Source organism: Phalacrocorax aristotelis, chromosome 12 (genome assembly GCF_949628215.1).
Source record: "Phalacrocorax aristotelis chromosome 12, bGulAri2.1, whole genome shotgun sequence".
NCBI classification, from domain to species: Eukaryota; Metazoa; Chordata; class Aves; order Suliformes; family Phalacrocoracidae; genus Phalacrocorax; species Phalacrocorax aristotelis.
This window is the reverse complement of record NC_134287.1, coordinates 9,989,866-10,013,329: the sequence shown is the minus strand read 5'-3', so window position 1 is coordinate 10,013,329 and position 23,464 is coordinate 9,989,866. Positions and strand designations below refer to the sequence as shown.

At 40.1% G+C, this 23,464-nt stretch overlaps 1 protein-coding gene across 1 annotated transcript in view; it reads right to left on the bottom strand.

Annotated features, from left to right (window-relative positions):
- Positions 1-19,531, bottom strand: part of CFAP58 (cilia and flagella associated protein 58) — a 61,769-nt gene extending 42,238 nt beyond the window's left edge. Inside the window, exons 1-8 of the mRNA XM_075108112.1 lie at positions 19,457-19,531; positions 17,273-17,584; positions 15,182-15,463; positions 9,923-10,071; positions 7,941-8,097; positions 5,670-5,864; positions 3,291-3,428; positions 900-1,059 (exon numbers count right to left, since the gene is read on the bottom strand). Of these exons, the coding sequence (XP_074964213.1) occupies positions 900-1,059; positions 3,291-3,428; positions 5,670-5,864; positions 7,941-8,097; positions 9,923-10,071; positions 15,182-15,463; positions 17,273-17,584; positions 19,457-19,531 (1,468 nt within the window). The remainder of the gene's footprint in view (positions 1-899; positions 1,060-3,290; positions 3,429-5,669; positions 5,865-7,940; positions 8,098-9,922; positions 10,072-15,181; positions 15,464-17,272; positions 17,585-19,456) is intronic.
- Positions 19,532-23,464: the final 3,933 nt, after the last annotated feature.

Genomic DNA, 23,464 nt, shown 5'->3' with positions numbered 1-23,464 from the left:
GCTAGAAACAAGGGAGAGCAGGGAGAGGTATTTATGCCAGTATATGTCAATTTGAACTAGATGAAGTTTCTAGCAAAGGGTTTTTCTCTCACCCCAAAAGTGAAGCCTCATCAACTCAAATGTTTTGCCAACTTCATAATATTATTTTAGAAAAAAAAATCATAAAACTGTGTTTGCTGAAAACCACATTGAAAATGTGTCTATTTTTATTTCAAAGCATATTTTATTTTAAATTTATTTGTATTTTAAAGTTAAAAAAAAAGTAAATGGTTTTAAATGTTCAAAAATACCCCAAAAGTTGTTTTTTAAAGTTAAACAAAATGTTTTGTTAGACCCAAGGCATTTTCTTCCAAAATTTCCATTCGGCAAAAATGTTGAAAGTTCCTTCTTAAAGTTTTCCAGATCTGCTAGCTAGTCAAAGTCAATACTTGGACAGCTCTTGTATCCACTCTGACCACTGAAGTCCTAAACGTGCCCGAACTAAGTTTATCAGCTTGCTTGGACACATTCATTTCCAGGCTGTAACTATTTAGCAGAATCAAAGCAGGGAAAAAAGTGTATCCTAACCATGTCTGATTTCAGTAAACTCTGAGATTGCTTCTCTCTCACAGATCAGTGCAGGAGCGATGAAGGTGCATTGGGGATGAGTCGCTATTTGACATGGCACAAATTGGCACATCACAAAGCTCAGTTATGTCTGTTGAATTTTCCCACCTATATAAAGCATATATGCTACATTATGAAAGTTCTGTAACCTTACAAGGTTTTAAAAATGCTGCTGTAGATTCCAGCTGTCATTTATACAGTGCATACTAGACACTAAAGGAGAATGTTCCTAACAGGATGATGTACCCTGAATGAATAAATTACGAATCAGATGACATCAGTTAGGCACCTACCTCTCTCCAGTCCAGATATTTGATTTTTTAGGGTGTTTCTCTGATGTCCTGCATCAACGTTTTGCTCCTCTGCAACACGCAGCTTATTCTGGAGAACATCTCTTAGTTTGGTCAGCTTTGCAATTTCAAGGCGCATCTGAGTCACTTCATCATCTCTGGCCTACAGAACAGCAACCAGGAAAGGAGAGAGAAAGTATCCACAGAAAGAAAATGCCTCTGTATTTGATATGTACTTATTCCATGAAATTCAGGAAGCAAAGGTATAAGTGCTGTGGGTCGCCTGAGAGAAGATAATTAGCTAATTGAACAATATTAAAAATAATTTAAACAAAACCAGATAGGGCAAGGAAAATGATAATCAAATCTTATGCTTCAGTGCTGAAGATAATCAATAAAGAATCCCCAGCTGCAAACCTCACACAGCACTACTCAATTAGTCCTGAAGATTAAACACAGGCAGCTCTAATTTCCTTTGAAGTGTTAGGGACAGTGCCTATGATGAGAAAGTTATCTGTAGTGTGGTCTGGTTGCACAACCCTAATAGCGGATATGTGTTATCCTCATCTCTTTTATAACCTATGGCTATAAGAAAAAGGAAAATGTAGAGTTCACCTCATTTGTTACACAATCATAGGAGAAAATAATCAATCAAAACACTGCATAACAGTTAAGGAACTGGTTACCAGGAAACACAACCAATAATCACAACAGATATTTGTCTCTTTCCTTTTAAGAAGTAAATATAACTCCCTCGTATAATTCAGTGCCACTGTTAGGTTTTACAGCCATCACAGACAACACTGTCCCACTTACAGCCTCAGATACTGATTCTGTAAGATGATGAATCCTGCTATGTGAGTATCCTCTGGGAGTATGTGAGTGTCCTCAATTCTTACCGACAATAACCTTCAAGAGATTTATGAACACTTTCACAGTGTAGGTTCTCCAACACCATAGTGGAGGCACTCAGCATGCTGCAGGATGAAACTGCAAGCACAGAACCTACAAAAGGGGCATCTTAGATCATGACTGGGCCTCTTAGAAGCTTTAGCAATTGGCTTAATTACTAACTGGACAGTATCTTCTATTTTTTTTGTGCCCAGAAGTCCACACATGTGTAGTCATGCGAGTGCATGCTCTAAGTTCCATCAACTTTTCTTGAAGTTGGGATAAGATCATAAAATGAAAATCTGTCTTTTGACACTCTAGAGTCTCAAATATAAGTCACATTTGAACACATTGTTTGTAAAGTTTTAAACAATGATGGTATTGCTAGAAGTAATGATAAAATCACGTAACCTTAAAAAGACAGTAATTTGTTTCTCAAATAGGTAAGAAAATTATCCTCCAGTCTGCCTAACAAAATACAACAGAAGACAAGCTCCTACCATACAGCCCATTAAGGATCAAAGTCAGAATCTTCTGTGTTATATTGGTTATGAACTGAGCTTTTAATCTGTCAGTGGTTAGTTTTCATCATTGTAACTAACAGTTTCCATTTAAAAAAAAAAAAAAGCAAGCTCTCTATTGGCAAACAACCTTTTTATTTAGGTGAATTGGTTATACTTGACTAAACCTTGATAAGACAATGATTTTCTACCTAAATTTTCTGATGTACAGTGTTTTAACCCCAATGATGATACAAAATACAAGATATGGTAGACAGAGTAATAACATCTAACACTTATACATTACCCTTTATCACAAATGCTCTCAAAGTACCCTAAAAAGCATGTGCAGGAATCACTTAAGCCTTCCCCAACAGAAACTCACCTGCTTCTGAGTGGTACGAAACAACTATTAAACAATGTAAAGTCAGGCAAGAAAACCATTTAGATTAGAAAGTAAACACCATCTTGGTTACTTATATTTAACTTCCCCAACTGATACTGTGGCAGGAAAATTTTAGTGTTGGAGGCAAGCCCCTTCAGTGGAAGCTATCCAGGACACTGTCATAATTTCTTAACATTTTTCAATGGGGTTTGGCAACATTCTGATTATGTTAATCGCTGTAAGAAAGGAACTTGTTGCTCTTGTGTGAAGATCTCACAATCTTCACGTAAGATTTTAATGCTTGTCAAAAGTACCATGCATCCTTTATGAACACAATGTGTTGATCATTTTGATTTATGTGTTCTATAAAACTCAGCTCCTCCAGCAGGACAGGTGCTACACTGTCAGGTAACAGGGTTGGAAACTGCACCCCAGTACTGCCACAGAAAGAATGGCACCCAGTGACAGCCAGACCTATTCCTAAAAACTCCTCAGATTTCCCCCAAAATTACCCAGATGGAGCTATCAGTACAGGACCTGAGGTCACCCCTGTCCCGAGTGGTAAGACTGCATCAGAGTGATACAGCTGATAGGATGCACGCACCTTCTGGTACTTACTTTCAGTTCTGCTGTCTTCTGCTGGATGTCCTGCATCACCTCTTCAAGCATCACACTGTGCTGCTCACTCTCCTGCATGAGCTTACTATTTCTCGTCTGAAATTGCTCGAGTTCCTTACCAGCTTTTTCATTCAAGATCTGTTAAAGAACAATCCTATTAATTCCTTTTAATCTCATTACAATATCTACATATACATGAAGACAGAACCTTCCTTCTCCCCAGGAGATAAAAGCTGCTACACATTGTCGTCTGCTTAAAAAACCACTCTTTATTGCTGATGAAATTACTAATGTGATATGATACATGTTCATATTGACTAGGGGAAATGATAATTTCTAATGAATAACACAGCCAGTGTCATTTTTTTTCTGGGAGCTTAGCAGGTCTCTCTTGCAGGTGGTAGATAAATATTTTACTACTTGTTAGGCATTTGGCAGGCATTACACATAACACAACAACTTGCTACGTATAATTACTAAAAATGAGTAAGAGATTCAAATTACTTCATTCAGCAGAGGGCAGGGGAGCTCTGTTTCTTAGCAAGCAAATCCTACTTTAATATGCTGATAACATTTCCCTGGGTACCTGGTTTGCTGAGACCAGGACACAACCATTTTCATCTCAAATTTGTGATCAGTCAGAAGCCCAGAACAGCAGTTTCATGGTTTCTACAGAGAACATATACTTCAATACTGGAGCTGCCAGCCTTTTCTTCTGCTTGGTAGGATTTCCCCTAACAGATATTACTCCATAAGTGAGGAAAGAGCAATCATCATATTTTTCACTTCAAGCATTAATGTGTCATAAATTGACTAAGTCAATATGTACTACGCCCTTAACAAACGTTAAAGGAAGAGAAGTGGAATCTCCCTCTTCTGAATGCATCCAGAAGCAAAGACAATGGAAAAACAAGGAATACTGTTTCTTGTGTTGCAAATGTCAGGATAACACTGTGTTTCAGGCAATTCTTTATTGAGACTTGGACAAGTCTCAATAGGATGAAGCCTATAGTAGCTGTATCAAACCATCCTCACTGTCATGCAAGCAACAATATTTTAGTAGACATTTCAGTGGAATAAGAGCAGGCATCACAGACAGCTACAATTCAGCTGAGAAACAATAACCCAAGGACATTGCAATAGCTGAGTCACCTTCTCTTGCAGATCTCTACTCCGACTCCTGCACAGCTGGATAGCTTGTGTTTTGGACAGACTTTTTACAACAGACAATTCGGGGCCTCCAAAGACATCTTAAAGCCAGCACAGGCAACAAAGACAGTCCAGTATTCTGGTTAATTAGCCTAGGTACAGCATTTTATGTGAACTATTGGTTTCCAGGATAGTTTGGACAATTGAATGCCTCTAAAATCCGCACTTAGAAAGGTTGAGAGGGACTATAGAAAGGACGAGGAAGAATGGAACAGAACTAGGAATTGTAGATATCCTGTTTAAAACAATGTGATCATCATGGCAGATCATGGAGCTGCCCTCAAAAGCTGCATCAAATCAGTGATATTCAGAGAAATAATCAGGTCTTCTCTGTATCTCTTTATATGAAGTGTTTTACTGAGACTCTACGTTGACAAAAAATTGTTACAGACCTCTACCTTCACAAATTCAGGGACCTGAAGGGAAGAAAAAGCCGTAAAAGTCATAAATTCACAAGATGATACACACAACTCCCAAAGAACTTTCCCCTGAGGTAGGACTGTTTTACAGTGATGAGATCTCCCCTGCCATTTACTGGAATTGCTTCTCTGAGAGTTCCTCAAAGTCAGGGGAAATGGACTGAAAACCTGAAAATTCAAACACTTGCAGAACACTATGTCAGGACATTTCCAGATAAAGTTTTCAGAAACAGAATGGGGAAAATCAATCAAAACGGTTTATGAAGACAGTCCTCTGCTCTTTCACAGAAACTCTTCCACAAGCTTGAGAGGTAGATAAAAATTATTGTGACGGAGAGGAAAGAAGGGGTTGGAGGTAAAATGACTTTACCGACACAACTACAGTGAATCAGTGGCAAAGCTGGCAATACACATCAGAAGTCCAACCTGGCAGTCTCCTGTTACTATCATTAGATCATCCATACCCCTCACAGACTTGACTCAATTGCTGTGATCTTTTCAAGATGATCTCTAACAATATCATTACGATCCACTACAGATTTCTGTGAGGAAATCTATCTGAAATCTGTCAGCAAGCTTTACATATTTATTTATTAGTAAAGTAATATTTATATAAAAATAAATATTTATTAAAATGTATTGACTTAAAATAATCTCCTTCCCTCTCCCTTCAGGAAAATCCATTTTCTTCTTATTTTGACATCTGACCCTAATCTTAAACCTGACGGATACAGTGTGCCATGTAGCCTACCTTCTGCTCTTTTAGATGTTGTTCCATTTTCAGTTGTTCCTCTTTGTTCTTCTGTATATGTTGCTGTAAATTCTTAATCTCAGCTTGCTTGTTATCCATTTCAGCTAGAAGATTTTTCAGCTCCTTCTCCATTTTTTCCTTCTTTCGAGCCTCTCGTGATGCCTCATTCTGCTGCAGCTGGATTTCTTGCTGAAGCTATAATTGAGAAGACAAAAGTTTAAGTTCTGCTGCCTTTTATTCAGGAAAACAAGGCCTCTCACCTCTCCTTCTACTATGCTTGATTTTGAAAACAACAGCTTCTGTACTACTGTACCCACTACTACATAGAATATGCCAGATCTTCTCAGAAGTAAATGTGTTCTACAGTGGCTGAACAAAAAATGCTGCATGAGGGAACCTATTTATTGATGACAAGAATTTGTTAAGCACCAGTCAGTTCACTCACACAAGAGGGGTCCGACACAGTTCAGACATAAAAGCATTCCTCTGAAGATGCAGTGCCACAAATGTATTTTCAGTTGTAAGTTACTTATAAAGTGGTACGTTCTGAATGCAGCGTTAAAACTAAGTTGGGCTTGACATTGTACTGCAAGGATTTTTATTTTGATTTTTCTGTCTCACCAGCAGAAACATTTATTACACTTATTACACTGATAGTAAAGGAAAGAGAGAGATGTCAGACTGGTGTTCATTTTCACAACTGCTCTCCATCTTTCTGTTCTCAAAGCTCCTCTGCAGGAACTTTGAAAGAGGAGCTTTTCTCTCATATTTAATAGACTGGCTCGTGACTTCTGCTCTCTCCCTCCCCAAAAATATGATGGAGCAGAATCAGCAGAGAGGAGACACGGGGGGTGAACCACATGGAAATATTCAGTTCAGCCAGGGACCTGCAATTGAAAGATGTTCTTATCTTAAAGATTCCTCTCCCTCTGAGCCCATGGATGAAAAGTTGCTAGAACTGACTGGATCTTCAAAAAGACATTGTCATTTAAGCAGTCTGAAGTGGAGAATAATTTCATACTGGGAGAATGGGAGGTTGTTACAAACGCTGTAACAATCCCATAAGTTTAAGGGCTGATGAATTGAGTATCAGAAGATTAAGACTGGCAAGATTCAATGAGCTTTGACAGGAGTGTTAATCTTCTCTCTTTTCTCCCATGCCCACAATGCTGTCAGAAAAGCAAAGGCTTACATTCTCTTGCAATACATTCCCAACCATCTGCTTTAGAAACAGAAATGAGCTCTGTGCGTGAAACCTAGGCTGATCGTTGCTTTCCTGTTTGTGATTAATAAAAACCAGTAAGCTAAATGCTGCTTCTAACTCTTCTCTGTTCTTTGTTTAAGTGTTCTTTCCTGCTTTTCCTTTCCCCTGTTGCCTTGCTCCAACCCCTCTTTATATTCTGCTTTAAATTCTCTTATTCCTCATTATTATGTTTTTATACTTTGATGTATCAGAGTTCTGGACCCCATCTTCCATTCTTTTCTACTTTCTCTCCATTCAGTGGGTGTCCTATTGATCGTCAGTTTTCTGTATCTCTAGTGCTATACACATTTAAAAGAAGCTATACATATTGATCAGTAATGAACTGTCAGATGGTGAGAGAAACAGGGAGCCTAACTTAAAGATGAGACAAAAAAAGTAAAGGTGAGATGGAATATGACTGCTTTCTACAGACACTGGTGAGGTGAAAAATTATTTAAGCTGAAAAACAGTAGGCAGGAATCAGTGTGAAGAAGAACTCAGGAGGTCTCGAACCATTAGAAAAGTGATGTTCTGGAAAAGCTTCCCATAAGCAGTGGGGGAAAAAATAGCCTAATTATCTTTCAAGTCAGAATTTGATACAATTTTAAAATTGATGGTATGGCATCATATAACAACCACTGCCAACAGCAAGTGACCTAGGATCCCCATTCCAGGTCTGTGTTCTAAGTGGTTCTTTGGAGGCATAAGAGATCTGCAAAGTAGAAAAAGAAACTCATCTCCCATACGAAAGATAACTATGATTCAGGCAAAGGAACCTTGGCCTCATTCAGGGTATTGGGAAGCTATGGTAGCAGGTAGTACATGACAATAAACTTTGCAAAGGACATAGCCTAGAAGTAGAGAAAAATATAAAAATAATTCACAACAGACTCCTTTCTGAGACCTCCTTAAAATGTCTGAGATGTGAAAGAACAGGTAGTACCATACTAGTAAATGGAGATCAACTGTAAGAGTGGAGAATGGTTCAGGACAAAGCCTAAAATCACCACCTGGTGATCTGTACAGACCTGCATAACGGATTGATCTGCCTTGTTTTTTGCCCTCTCTGTATCCTGCTGCTGCTCTGTGGCTTGAGTTAGACTTTGACGTAACTTTACGACCTCCGACAAGAGTTGGTCTCGCTCCTTTGTTATCTCTTCTTTAAGTTTTAGCAAATCCTGGATACTGGAAGCAAGGAAATAATAGTCAAGCAGTGTCACAGGCCCTTTCTGTTCTTCCTTCTATGCTAGAGCAAGATCTTTTGTGATAAACAGGAGTGTAAAAGTAATTTGTTTCATTTTAAATTCCTCTTGGGTTAAAGGTCTGCTGGTCAATGGAATTATATGCTCTACCTACTGTGATCATAGTCACCGTCAACATAGGCAGCTTTAAAAGCTAACCTAGTCCAATAAAACCACTCTTTCTTGTTATACCACATCCTCATGGGTCTGAAGAAACCTTCAGTTTCCCAAAAAGGTAACAGGGAACAAAATTCCTTTTCTCCATCCACTGCAAAACTACTCAGGGACCAAAAATGTTGCATTGTTATAACCAGTCTCTCTGCAGCTTGCCTGACTGGGCACCTAACTGGGTTATGCCTTACAGTCACCTAATGTGAGAATAAAGCCAACTCCCTGTTTGGACACACTTACAATCCGAAAGCAAGTCCAAGCATTGCGGGTTCAAGCTCAACCTTAAAAACCAGCCTTATAGTTCTAAAAGACTATAAGGTGTTCAGCCCTATAGGGCTGAAAACCTGCAAAGGAATTGTCTAGTCCCGTGGCCTTGGTACTGGACAGAGTATTTAAGTGTGGAACTGGAGGGCAATACACAGGGAAATTTAAGAAGAAATTGTAAGTAGGCAGGTCTCAGCAGCCTAGGCAGCAGCTGGAAATGGCAGGAGTGAGGTCTTGGTGAAGTAATGGCTCCCAGTTCTTGCAGGAAAACGCAAAAAGCAGCCACAGGGAGCTGCCTTTAGGGAGAGTTATACTAGGTGAATGCTTGATGATCAAGCTTTTAGATCCAAGGAAGCCTGTTACACAGGTCCAGAACATTTCAGATCCAAAAGGTGAAGGAGAGGATTCCTCATGCATCCAGGTGATTTATGTGCTGGCACTTTACTTGGAGGGGAAATGTTTAAGCACATTAAAGGCTTTGCTCACAGACACAAGTCTTGTTTTTGCAGCCTAGATACACAGTGCACGGGGATATCAGCATGACCCATATGTATCCTGAATGCATAATATAAATAAATACCTTACACAGTGTGAAAATTTCAAGCCATTACCAGCTGGGCCAACCATCAGCAGTCTCGATAGAAAGTGCACAGGTCATATGGTCAATATACTTAATCTCATCTTTGAGTTTATACTTAATCTTACAGCATAAGCACAGTCTGAGGACCTGATACTACAAACACTAGCTTTTGGAAGGCTTTTGAGCAGCTCCTGAGGATCACTATTATTTGCACACTGTAGCAACTAGAGGCTCCACCTGAGACTAGGTCCCTCTCTGCTAGCAGCTGCGTAATCGTTCAGTAAAAAAACCCCACAGTCCTGAAAATGTATAAATATAAAACACAAACAAGAATACAGACAGTGATAATGTCTTAAAACAAAGCTGGGAACAGAACACAAATCAAGTCTCCTGCTTCTTGACTTATCTACTGCTGCCATCATATGTAAAAATGTTGACAGGACCCTATTTTCAAAGACAGAGTATGTTGAAATGTTAGATAAAGCAATATGACAGATACTGAGAAAGTGCATAATATTGATTTTTATTTGATCTCTCAGCTTAATCCAATGTTGAATGAACTCACTCAGAGCCTCATTCTGTGCTTGCTCACTGCATAAACACATAGACCAATAAATGTGCACTCATGAGAAAAGTAAAAGGCAGAAAAGACCCCTCTCTGTTTTCTAGTGTCCTTGTAGTGTCTAAATAGCTAAACAAGGTGTGGAATGATAGAAAATCAGATCAGGCTTTCCCCCACCCTGGGAAAACTTACTTATGTTCTTGTTCCAAGGATAGTCCAGATCCTTGCTCCACTAAGTTAGTTAGGTGCGCAATTTCTTCTTGCAGTGAATTAATTGTTTCCTTTGCTTTCTGTTCCTTTTCATAGGCTGTGTCCACCATTTTCCAGGCCTTTTCAAGCTCCTAGGAACAAAATGGAAAACAACTACATAAATTAAATTGGCTTGAAAATAAACAACAAATTAAAAATTAATTGCCTCACATTTTGGTTAATTAAAAGAATAGATTTTCATGCCTTTTCATGCTTAGATTCACAACAGTTTTCTTTACCAGTTGTCTTTCTCTGGGACGAGGGCATAGCAAACATTTTGACCCATTCAGGCTATGTCAATTTACAGCACAAAAGCTCTAATACATTTTCTTTAACACATAGATCTGAACATTATCAAATCTCACTCTATGAGGTTCTGGTCATGTGAGTCCCACTAATATCTAAAAATTTACTGAAAATTCAGTGCCCACAAAGGTACCATCTACTTAAACAGCTCACTTATGTGTGTAAAAATCTTACTCGCTGTTATGACAATGAACATCCAATCAGATTTGGATGAGAAAAAGATGTTACTCTGGGCTCTTTTCAGGGAATTTGATCAATCAAATGAATTGATGAATGATGATGAATCAGAAATTTTCTCCCTCTTTGCTAATTTTCATCTGTGAGGACCTAGTGTATTTTGAATTTAACTATATATTTAGACAAGCCACAATTCTCATGCCAAATTTCAGCACATGGGATTACTTGAATGATGGAAAGCCCAGGGTTTGATATCCACAGACAGGATAGAGGAGGGGGGGTTCACTTGATTTTTTAACTTCCCCTGCATCTCTCTCCCTTGACTCAGATCCTTAAGAATCACACAGCAGGCTTATTCCTTGCCAGGTTCAAACCAAGCTCCTACCAGTTCTGGAATCCTCTGCTAAAAAAATGCGTAGATTCGGCAAGTGACTAGACTGGAAGAAAAGTTCCCAAAGACTCAGTAAATAATGAAGACACTACTTTTGACACTAGAAGTCCCTGAGCTGCAAATCACAGCATGATGTCCTCTCTCTCATGCTCTTTTCTCAGCTGGCTCCTTGGTGGAGTTTTGGACTTGATGGACTTGTACAGATTTAGACTCCAAGTGTGGCTGTGCAACTCTACATTAGCTCTGGGGTCTCCCCAAGCAAAGCCAGACAGAAGCATCATTCCATCAGGCCATAATATCCCTGTCAACTCCTACTTGCATCATTTGAAAAAGGGGCAGGGAAAAAAAATGAAAAACACTCCACAATGAAGAGTATCAAATAGTTTAATTTATTGTTTACAGCAGTTCTTTATTGAAATTAACATCTTTTTAAAACACTGTTTAACACTAAATTCAAAATTATGATACTTATATTATGGTATATGGTTAATATATTTATTACTATAAGTCAAATTTAAATATTTAAATCAAATAAATGTAGTACTGAGCTTTTTACTGACTAAATTAGAAATTCAAGTTATCAAACTAGCAGAAGTAACAGGCTACCAGAATTTGCTTAAAAGCTAGCACAAAATATAACATCTGTAGCTTCTTCAGACTGGCGTGGGAATACATTTTCATTTTATTTATTCAACTAGTTCAGCATATCCAAATTTGAGAAACCATTTGGAGCTTAAAGATCAGGAATGTTTGCTCTCCTTTTTCTTTCCCAGACTATTAATAAGGGGTTAAATAACAGGCTTTACTTGTTCAGAAATTCTGAAGGAGATTATAGTAACTTAAATTCACTACTACGGACAGTATTTTCCTTACTTAATAAATTATTTAGTTCGAAATTTAGTTTGAAAAATGTGCTTTTCACTTATATATCAAGCATATTTAAACATTTTAAAATATTAAAGTCAGTTGTTACATTTTATACATTTTGAGTTGTAAATTCTATTCAAATGCAGCAATGATCACACATAAAGTATTAAGTATCATCTAGTAAATAATAAATATTTCATTCATTATTATCTTACATAAAAATGTTCAATTATGAAATTTAAATAAATGCACGCTAGGCTGAAATAGTGGTATGAAGACATAGTGCATCATCTTGACTGGCAGAAGAACATAAAATATAGCTGTTAATAAACATGTTTCAGATTTGCCAACCAAGAAGAGGCAACCAACCTTTCTCTAGAAAAATGCAAATGGAAAATAAGATTAAAGCTGATTACTTAAATCAAAGTTTCCTGCTGGCTGATTAGACTGTGATTAAAAATGGTGAATTAAATCATTACGATTGGAGTTTTGGGGGATAGAACTGCTGAATAAAATCAATATGCCTTCTGAGAGGTCTTACTGACTTCTGTGAGTATTTTGTTCTGGTGAGTATTCACAAAAGTGATCCCTTGAAGTCAGTGAGGCCATTCAGATAAGCAGTGATTTCAAGTCACCCTAAGCTGTGCTTTTTGTACTTTGCCTTGCTTTCATTGTGTAAAACCAATTTTATTGAATTTGTATTCATAAAACCAATTTTCATCAATAAGGTTAGCAGGCGCAGATGGTGGCCCCATTAATAAGCAAAATCTAAATAAGAATTTTCTACAGAGTTTGGCATCAGCAAAACTGGGCTTCGTTACAGTTGTTTCTTGGTTGTGTCCTGTACTTTGAAGAGCTGATCAACAGATTGCTTCCTTTAAATTCAAAAGTAAAGAGAAGGAAATTTTTTTGGTGGAAGCCTTCATTGAAAAAATATTCACATATCCACATTCCACTCAGTGGAAAGGGGAACTGAAATAATGCAGATAATGTCAGCATCACTGGGTGATTTCAGTACATGGTTAGGTAGGTAACATGCATTGCGGTCTGTTATAGAAGTAAAGATGGAACTACACAGGATGTTTGCAGTTAGAATAATTCAAAAAATTTTGTGGAAGTACTGGAACTCTGGAAATTGTGAAGGAGAATTCATAAAGTGTGACTGCCTTATGTTATTTTCATTAAATGCCCCCAAAAGCTCACATCAGTTTCACTGCTTAGAAACTGAAAATTACGGAAATGCTTTCTTAGTATATTGGATTGATACCCCTGGAAATTGAAAACTTGGTAATTCCAAGCAGGGCAGTACAAGCTCCTATAAATTCCCCTTCTAGGGTTCTTCCAGAGCAGCCTTGTGGATCAGTATCCCGACCAATGAAGAAGAGAATTGTATTTCTTAGCACTTTGCTCCTTTGATATGACTGTAAACAGTGGGCTGTTATGTCTGCGTTATTAAAACTACAAAATAGAGCACAGAACAACCATCAGACAGTTAACAGCTATTGATTATTATTGACCTGGGTCCTACCAGCCACTGACTGTGTAGTTAACCCCTGCCCCTAAACAAATCCTACTGATTACAATGAGGCTTCACATAGAGAAAAATGTTGCTTCTGCAACTTTTATTTGTATGTGAAACAATTACCTATAAGAGGAAGGCTGTACACCTGTTACCCTGACGACCCATCAAGTCACCAAGATTTAGGTCTTAATTTGAAGCTACTATACCATTTTTACAGGAACAGCCCCACCAGGATTCTCCTATATTTGTAAATAATGAAACAATGAAGCAGACTGCTTGTTTAACTTTGTGCTGAAAAATGCTATTTTAGCACTTGAACTTTCCTCATCACTTACCTTGGACACTTGGGAAACACATTTTTTGAATGTTAGTAAAACTGTAGTGAAATACTAGAGCTGTAATGGAACTTCCCTTCAGAAAGGAGGATAACATGAAATATGAAGGGTATACCAAACAAAACTCTAAAACATGACATGAGCATTTTAAACAATTTCCAAGTAATTCCTGAACTCTTAAGGGAAAGACTAATTCTCATAACCAAACTGAAAAAGTATCAGTGCTGTTTGCTTGGCCCACAGCACACCACTAGAATTGAAAGGTCACACGTTGTGCATTGCACATAATTTCTAATAGGATCATATTGCCAAGCAGCTTTTTCACTACAAAACCCCTTAGCTGGTTCAATAGTAGGTGCTATTGTTAAGCCATACCTTGCCTGAGCTTCAAATTAGCTGCTGAAATTGGAAACGCTCTTATTTTTCCTACTCTTCCACTCCTCAGTTTTATGACATTACTAAGATTGTGTCTTCTCAGCTTGGGAACATCTTGAAGGATTGCCTCTGCTGCTGTTCACACTCAGAGTATTGCCACGTAAAAGCAGAAAGAAAATTATAAGGATCATTGCGGTTCCTGACACTCACCTACAGTTTTTGATTAGCAGCAGTGAAAATCAACAAGCTTTTCTACACAGTCTTCCTCCTCCTTGAGGATGCTTTCAGCAATACCATGGGCTTGCAAGCTGCAGCCATAGGATGACAGTACTGCTATTTATATTTACTCTGAGTGTATTTTCTTCCTAATTCTAAGGACAATAAACTTAATTTCAAAGAAATTATTTTTCTCTAGTGCTCAGAGATCACGACGGACTGTTACACTGAATTTATTTTACTAGAACAAAACACTTTATTGTAAGGCATGGAGGTTTCTCAACTAAATGCTAAATTAAAGCCTGTCTAGGTTCCACAGCCTAAGCTTTTAGACCACTAGAAGGAAAAAGTTCAAAATACAGTCTTCCGGTTATTTGGCAGCTTTAGGTTTCTGTTAGTCAAACCTCACTGTAAGGCTAAAAATATCGACAGTTTTTAGTGAGTCAAGCACTTTGATTTGACAGAGTTCAAATCAATAATAACAAAGAACACATCAGAGTAAATTGGTAAAATCATATTGAAATGCGATACAGAATTCTGTTTCAAAAACACCATGAAACATTTATTTATATGACTTGATGACACTTCCCTGGTCTACAATCCATATTTCAGCAAGTAAGTATATATTTTATGTTCTGGTAATAGTTAACATCCAAGCAGTGCTTCAAAAATATTAATTAATCTAGTCTCAAAGACTGTATATTAAGTTAGAAATATGGTATTGTACAGAGGAAAAGCTTAAACAAAAACTATTAGTGAGCACTTGAAAGCTGATGGAGTTGGTTTAGTGCAAATAAGCACAGAATTCAACTGGTACTAGTAAAAATATCAGGCTAAAGGAACAAAGTAATTGGTAGGAAAGTAGGGGTTAAAGAACTGGAGATGCCAGCTCCATAGTTAGTCCTCCAGCTAGTTCTCTACATAAAATAAAGTGTTCTTGTAGATGCTTTTCTTATTACCAAGTTTTTCATTAACAATTTTCAGTTCATATTTAACTCTATTCAAAACTTTACCGCCTTCATCGATGATATAGTTCCTCGATCATCTTTAGACAGCTTTGTGAGTGCAGCTACTTTAGATGAATTCACCACAAGCTCAGCATTCAGCTCCCTGCACTTCTCCATGAGACGCTTTTCATTTTCATGAGACTTCTTCATAACAGCATGGAGCTTCTCATATTCGATTCGGAATTTTTCCAGAGTTTTATCTCCCTTAAGTAGATTGATGACTTCTTGAAAGTCTTTTTCCAGTGCTTCAAATGCACTGTCATCCAGATATGGTTTGCCAGACTTTTCCTGAAAGAAATGAGATAGATAATCAACAAACAAGAGGAATTCAACATCTCACTTATGGCCCCAGAATATAAAAAAGCAATACAGTGAGTGTCTAACAGCTACTAAGAAATCATTACAAAATTTTCTGAAATAACAGCTCTCTTGCTAGCATATGATATGCACATTGCAAGCTATTTTTCAAACAGATTTCCCCTGATTTTACAGAAATAACTTGTGCTTTAACAGTCAGAGTTCCTGTAATTGAGCACTGCAACTACTTTAGAGATAGGACTATAAAATATCATCATTGTGATAGTGTTTAAATAATACATCAACTATTCAGGAAGCCCAGTATTTTAGCCTCAATTCTTCCCAGTTCCCTACACTCTAAAGTCTGATTAGTTTAGGCTCTCTATGCAGATAGTGCCAGCAAATCACTTGCAGAGAAGCGTGTCTGAAAGCTCCACTAATGCCAATGCAAGCCAATCCTTCCTCTGCAGGATATGCTACTGTTAAACCTTTCACAGGGGACACTTTTGACCTAGCTCAGTTCTGACACCAGATTTTGCCAGCTCAGTTGCTGGACACCAAATTCCACTACTATTTTTCTAAACAGCTTAAAATAAGCCCCCATTATAGCCTTCAAAAGAACACAATCATACCAAGTAGAGGCAGTGTCGCCACTTCTCGTGAGTTAGCTTGATCTGCTAAGCAGCAAGATAAATCAGCCCACAGGATGCTACATGCTGTCACAGATTCATTGCTTCCATTACTCAAGATTGCTCAAAACGGACTAGAACATCTCTATGCTGCAACCTGAAGCCTAGGTATATCTTTATAATCGCATCTCAGATGTGGACCTACTTGGATAGGAAAACAGCTCTCCTGTTAGCTGGCCATGGAGGTATGGCAAGCCTCCCTCACAGAGGAGACGCAATGAGATACACAGCTCCTGCAACCTTAAAAGTCTGACCTGATATCTCCCCGCCAAACCCATGGGTTGCTATTTCAAAAATGGTTCAGGTCCCTACTCACCATTTGAACACAGTTTAAAGGTGAGAATTTTCAAAAATTCTGAAAAAAAACACAATCTGAGAGCAAAACAACAAGTTTCATTTGTTTCATTGTTGTTGTTTTGGAGTGCATAAGTTTGCACTACCTGGAAAACCTGACATTAAAAGAGTGAAAACAGACCCTTACGACTGGAAAGGTCAGGCCACACGATGCACCAAGGCAGAGGCACTGGCTCCAAATCCCCCCTCCTCGACAAGGCTCTGATTTGAGGGATTTTTATCTGTGTCAGAAACCTCAAAGGGAATGGTTTGCTGGGAAACCACCAAAGGCAACTTGAATATTGAAACCCACCCGGGCTCCGTTTGGCGTGGAAGGGTGGTCTGCACGGCATGGCTGGGGTTTGGTGCCGAACCCCTTCAAACCGCCTCTGGCGCTCACGGCAACCAGTTTGGGCTGGTGCTTATCTCACCCTCCTCGCCAACGTCAAACCTTCAGTTTTGATCTCGTTTACATTTGTGATCACAAATAGAGTTAAAAGAAGTGCAGTAACAGCATACAGGAGGGGGAAAAAAATCACACACGTGATCTTAAAGGCAGCAGGTGTTCCTAAAATTTAAGTGTTATTACTGCCTGTGTGCAAATAGCCTAATTGCTTCTATTTTCAACACAGGATCTAACTGAGCTCCCAAAAGTAACTCGACACATAAATAAGGTCTATAAATACGGATGATCTATAGATGATGCCGTTGGGCTTATCCAGAGCGGCGTGTGGGCGTGTGTCCTGTCGGGGCGGGGATGGAGGGTGAGGGAGCTCACCTCAGCCATGCCGCCGGCGGGAAGGGCCCGAGGCGGTCGCCGCCGGTGCCGGTGCTGGTGCTGCCGCCGGTGCCGGTGCCGTGGCGGCCCCAGCCCGCGCGGTGCAGTGGCCGCCGCGCCGTATCGTAGCAACGGCGGCGGGGCGGGCCGTTGGGGCGGCGGAGGCCGCCTTCCTCCCCGCGGGCCCGGTGTGCCCCGCTCCGCAGCGCCGTGGGGGCCCGCGGCCCGGAGGCCCCTCAGAGAGGCCCGCCGCGGCCCTGGGCAAGACCCTGGTCGCCTCCCTTCGGCCTCCGGGTTCTCTCCCGAAGCTGCCTGTCTTGCCGTTGAAATTCAGGCGTCAGGGGTTGTCACCAACGAGGCTGGGGAATATTTCCTCTCTGAGGGGAAGGGCCAGGAGCCGCGCCCCGAGCAGAGCGGCGGGGTCAGCACGAACATCCCTCAGGGCACGGAGGGAGGCAGGGTCGGCCCTGTGGAAGGTGATAAAGGGGGATTTGGCTTGGGAGGGACCTTTAGAGATCATCCAGTCCAACCCCACTGCAGTGAGCAGGGACAGTTTCAACTATATCAGGTTGCTCAGAGCCCCAACCAGCCTCGCCTTGAATGTTTCCAGGGATGGGGCCTCCAGAACCTCTCTGGGCAAACTGTTCCCTTGTCCTGTCACAACAGGCCTTGCTAAAGAGGTTGCCCCCATCTTTCCTATAGACCCCTTCAAGTACTGAAAGGCTGCAATAGGGTCTCCCCGCAGCCTTCTCTTGAGGCTGAACAACCCCAACTCTCTCAGCCTGTCTTCGTAAGAGAGGTACTCCAGCACGCAGAGGGTTTTTGTGGCCTTCCTCTGGACCCCCTCCAACAGCTCCATGTCCTTCCTGTGCTGAGGCTCCAGAGCTGGACGCAGCACTGCAGGGGGGGTCTCACCAGAGTGGAGCAGAGGGGCAGAATCCCCTCCCTCGACCTGCTGGCCACGCTGCTGGTGATGCAGCCCAGGATAGGGTTGGCCTTCTGGGCTGCAGGTGCACATTGTTGGCTCATGTACAGCTTTTCATCCACCAGTACCCCCAAGTCCTTCTCTGCAGGGCTGCTCTCAATCCCTTCATCCCCCAGCCTGTATCGATATGGGGGTTTGCCCCAACCCAGGAGCAGGACGTTGCACTTGGCCTTGTTGAACCTCATGAGGTTCACACAGGCCCACCTCTCCAGCTTGTCCAAACCTCCAGGTTTGGGTGCACAAGTTACATTTGGAGCCTGAATTCTGTCATCTCATTGCACTTGACCATTCACACTGTGCGTATGAATGAATTTGTACAAACCGTGGCATAGAGCAAGGGAACGCGGGAGAGTGGCTCTGCACTTCAAGAGCTGTGCTCAAGTATCATCAGCTGCTGCTCCTTGCTTCACTCTCAGCTAACCCTTGCAATAGTTGTTTTTATCTCTATGGTGTCACAAATTGTTTCATCTGATAGCTTTTTAGGGCAGGGAATGTATTGTACCATGTGTACGCTCCCTAGCAGAATGGATGTTAGTTATGACCTGAAAGTACCACTTGAAACTGATAATGACAGTGGTAAACTTTTTCGCTTCCTGGTTTAATGAAGCCTGAATTGTAGTGCTTTGTTTTACTGATTACATGGCAAAATAGGCAATTTCAAAAGGATGCTTTTAAATGGTCTGATTTTACCATTAGAACTGGAGAATAATACACATTTTATAATGTATTCTCTATATGTATGACTTAATTTACAAAATATCCTACATGCTGAAACATATTTTCAATCATTTCAAAGCACTATTCTAATAAAAAAATAAAGTTCCTTCTTTAATTTTTGCACTCTTCCTTTCCTCATTTTCTTTTGTACTGATGTTTCTTACATAATAAAATTATCAGGAAGATGATCATGGTAAATTCCCTGATTCTAAGATTTCAGATTCTCTAGAGGGCCAAACTTTTAGACCTTTAAAACAAAACAGCTGCATATGTAAAGAAATATCGAGAGACATGATTTTAATTTTGCTAGCAAAATACTGCTGGAGGAAGGGGATATGCTCAGAATTAAAAAAAAAATTATGATATAACAAAAAACCCATTCAAAGTTACATCTTAAATCTATAACCTTGATATTTATTATACTCTTTCTTAGGGTTTTAACAATAAAACAAGAGTGAAAACTTGATAAGGGAGGTACGTACCTTTGTGTACGTACCTTTAGGTTCATGTTTGCACTTGTGGATAACAGCATAAATGTGTCCAAAAATGATACCCATTTACTAAGGCATTCCCATGAGTTTCTGTTTTTTAAACTCCTGATGATTTGTGTCCTGTGAGACCCACTAAGGGTGACTGTATAAGCTGGTCTTCATGGCAAGTGCTATTTGAGCTAAATTCATTCAAATTTGACAAGTTCACCATCACAGTGGCTGCACTCCTAACTGTAGTGCAGACATAGTAGGGTGACTGTGTTAGGAGCCCATGATAACTCATGCTAATGCCCATTTTTGATAAGCCAGCCACCGCAACTTAGAACACCGCAACTCATAGCGCATAGGTTTAAGTGCAAATAGGACACAAAGGTGTGACAAGAGTCAAATATTTAGTTTGAATTCTGCAACAAACCTACAGAATGTCTTGACAGGTTCATGACCGAGGAGCTGGACTGATACTCAAGAGGACATCTGGTTTTCTGACCTTAGCAAGAATTTCCTGTAGCTTGGGACCAGCCGCTTAAAATTCTTTGTGATTTATATTCATCGGTAAAGTGGAAATAACCACATCTGCCATCCTGCAAGTGTGTTGTGAGTGTCATGGCTATAAATGTTGTGCTCATGTCGTAGAGTGAACCTCTAGACAGGATGGAGCTCTTGAAGTGGGATCACCTCTTAACACTCCCTTTTAAGCTAAGCCTATGTTCCCAGCTCTGGGAAAACCTTTCTGCTAGTAAGAGCAAAAAAGAACTTCAACAACCACAGAAATAAATAGAAAAAAATAAATAAACCACCTTAAATAAAAATAAATAAATCTCCATTAACAGCAGGAACAAGACAGACCCAGAAAGCTTCAGTTCATTGAAAAGATTGCTATTTATTTCCCTAGATATCAGACTTTGTTCAAGAGACACCCATACTTTATGGTGAATAAGCAGAATCGCCTATTTCACCAGCTGCATAAAAGAGAGGTTTGCATCAATGGGGTGGTTTGTGTGCATGCAGTAAGGGTTACTAGAGAAGAAATATTGGCTCACTGATTTATTTGAGGTCACAACCTTCAGGCATTTAATTTAATGCATGTTTTAAACTGTAGTGGCATGAAAATGATAAGCCATCACTTCCTGAGTGTAAGGATTTATGGGCTACTGCAGAGATATAAATAAATAGAGTAGAAAAATCTCATCATAACATCACCCAGGAGAATGTAAGCAATTTGGGGCAGGGACCATGACAGTACATGTCTTCTAGAAAGTGTAAAATGAACCTTGTGGACACTGGAAGGTAACGATAAGAAGAATTGATAAAGGAAAGCCTGGGGGGGGGGGGCTGAAATTCATTTCCTTTCACACCATGCTGTTGTAAGGAAGAACATCACTAGGTGGCACTCCACCACCACAGTGGTTTGATAAAACTGCCCCCCCCCCCCCCCCCCCAACCAGCAGCCCTTTTCAGCCCTGACAAGCTTTTTTGGTTTAGAAACGTGTTACAAATGTTAATTAATACATGGATACATCACAGTTGGGTGACCGTGTGTTCATGGATGAGGTCTTGTATTTGCATACAGTTTTGCTCAATTTACTCAGATATCATCATGAATGGGAGATGACCACTAAGGAAGCAAAATTTGTCTAACAATTGACTAATATTAGAATATTATTTTATGTCTGTTACAAATACGTTACATAAATATTAATTATCTATCTGCAAGTCTTGCAATTTCCCCAGCAATACAGAAATCCATCACAACCTCATGGCCTCGAACACCAGTGACGATGCAGACACTGTCAGTGGGCCGATGTCCTGTGACGTACCCTGGAAGCCAGTTTGCCTTCTCAGACTTACGTCAGTTTTGTGGTATTAAAAGGAACAAGAGCTTATTAAAAACACTTCTTTTTCTCCAGTGACAAGGAAACGCTATGCGGTCCTCAATTACTTAATTATCTGATATTTTTACTACATTCTTTTTGAATGTCCTCTCCTGTTATTTTCAAACTAAATGATAGTTTTATAATGTGAACAGTTGTTCAGTTTAAATTGGATGGAGGCTTTCTACTTCGTTCATAAAGATCACGCAACAGACCTCAGATAGCAGTAACCTTTGATCATGTTTGGCACTAGAGTTGAGCCAATGATCTCAAGAGGAAGAAACATTACGATTTTCATAAAAAGTTAATCATGGAAATGTTTTGATTAATAGAAACACCCAAATAAAGAGCTCAGTTAGTTCCGAGACAGAAGCTAAAGCTGCCAATCAGTCTGTGTATAACATACAATTACATGCTCTACATAAAAAATAAAAGATGACAATTATGGAAAGCAACTCAAATTAAGTAAATAATCCTGGAACTAAGCTGAATTTGCCATTCCCCAGCAGGTTTGAAACTGCAGAATAGTTTTCCATCCCAGTTTTTCCTCCCAGTTCTGCAACTAGGATTACAATGGCCTCTCATGCTTGTTAGAAAATTATTCTCTTCTTCCCTTCTCCAAGCCAAACATGGGGATTCTCCAAGACTGCTGGAGGAAAGCTGTACACTGTGGATCACCATCACTGCCCACTGCGGGCTCTTACCACCACCAGTATTATGGTTTATCATACCAACCTGACCTGCAGCTTGACATGGGAGAGGACTCTTCCTTCTATGTACTTGGGGTAAGAGTCTGGCAGAAGTGACCCCTCCCATCCTGACTGCCCAGCAACATTGATCCCTAGAGAGGCTACAAAAAAAGCCTACAAGATAACATAAACACACTTGGCCCTGCACAGCACTCAGGTTTTTCCCGCGGATACTTTCCATTACCTGCTAACCAGTTCTGATCCGTGGCTGTCTTCCCAATCATGAACATTTGGGTGTATTTAAAAATTACTTTCAAATACGTCTAGAGTCATAATGTGTTCATTAGGAGAAACAACTTCCCCCCGTGCTCTCCAACAGCCTTTCAGTTCCAGCAGCAGAACACAGGCCCTAAGCTCTGATTCCTGTTCCCCTCATATTTTATTGTTCAGCCATTTAATTCTCCACCACCAAATCTTTCCCTAGCTGAAAATTTGCCTGGCATCTTTCACTACTTGACGCTTGAGTCCTCTGGGAGGAAGAAGCTATTAAAAATATCTTAATACCCAGGGAAGGCTATAGAAATCACAGAGATTTAAGATGTTTATAAGGTCAGGTGTGAGGGGGTAGATGAGGACACCATATGGCGAGCTGTGAGGAGGTGACCTTGTCTCCCTGCACATTTCCTTGCAAGGTAGCTAGGAGGTGTGAAATATTCATGGGTGGAAGGGAGTCCCTCACTCCTCCCTGTGGTCTGCTCGAGCTCCTCTGCTGGGTCACTCTGACCTGTGCCTATCAAAATACTGTCCTGCTGCAGGCTCCTTTAGGCATACACAAACCCTTGCAGTATAAAAGGCAGGGCGCCAGCAAGGCCTGACTCACGCAAGATTGTCATTCCTGCTTTCTCTGGGTTAATGCGATCCTTCCGTGTGCTCCAGGTTGGCAGCCATCTCCTGTGCTCCTTGTGAAGGTGACAGCTGGAAGCTGTACTAAAAGCTGTTTCACTGCTGCCTGCCTGTGGCCTATCATATCCCTATTCTCTCTTTGTAGATCTTGCAAGATTATTTTTTTATTTATTGCTTGTAATAGTTCAAGGAGATATTTTTAGCTTTGTAATGGATTAGAACTATTTGTGGAAAGAATAAAATAATTCCTCAATCTTCTAACATGTCTGAAAGCAGCAGAGAAAGATACCTAGAATTTAACTCTCAGCCCAAATCTTGCTCTTGTCCTGCTCCTGCTGATGGGATCTTTGAGTCCATTTTAGAAATAATATGATTATATGTAATTTCTGCTGCAGTAGCAGCCACGTGACAGAGCCACAGGCAATGTCCCGGTGTGTGAGGAACTGTGGTACTGTTACTCCACTGCTCACAGCTTCAGGTCCTGCCCAGCGTCTGGGTAAAGTTAGCGGACCTTGGCTCATTATCAGGTAAATTAC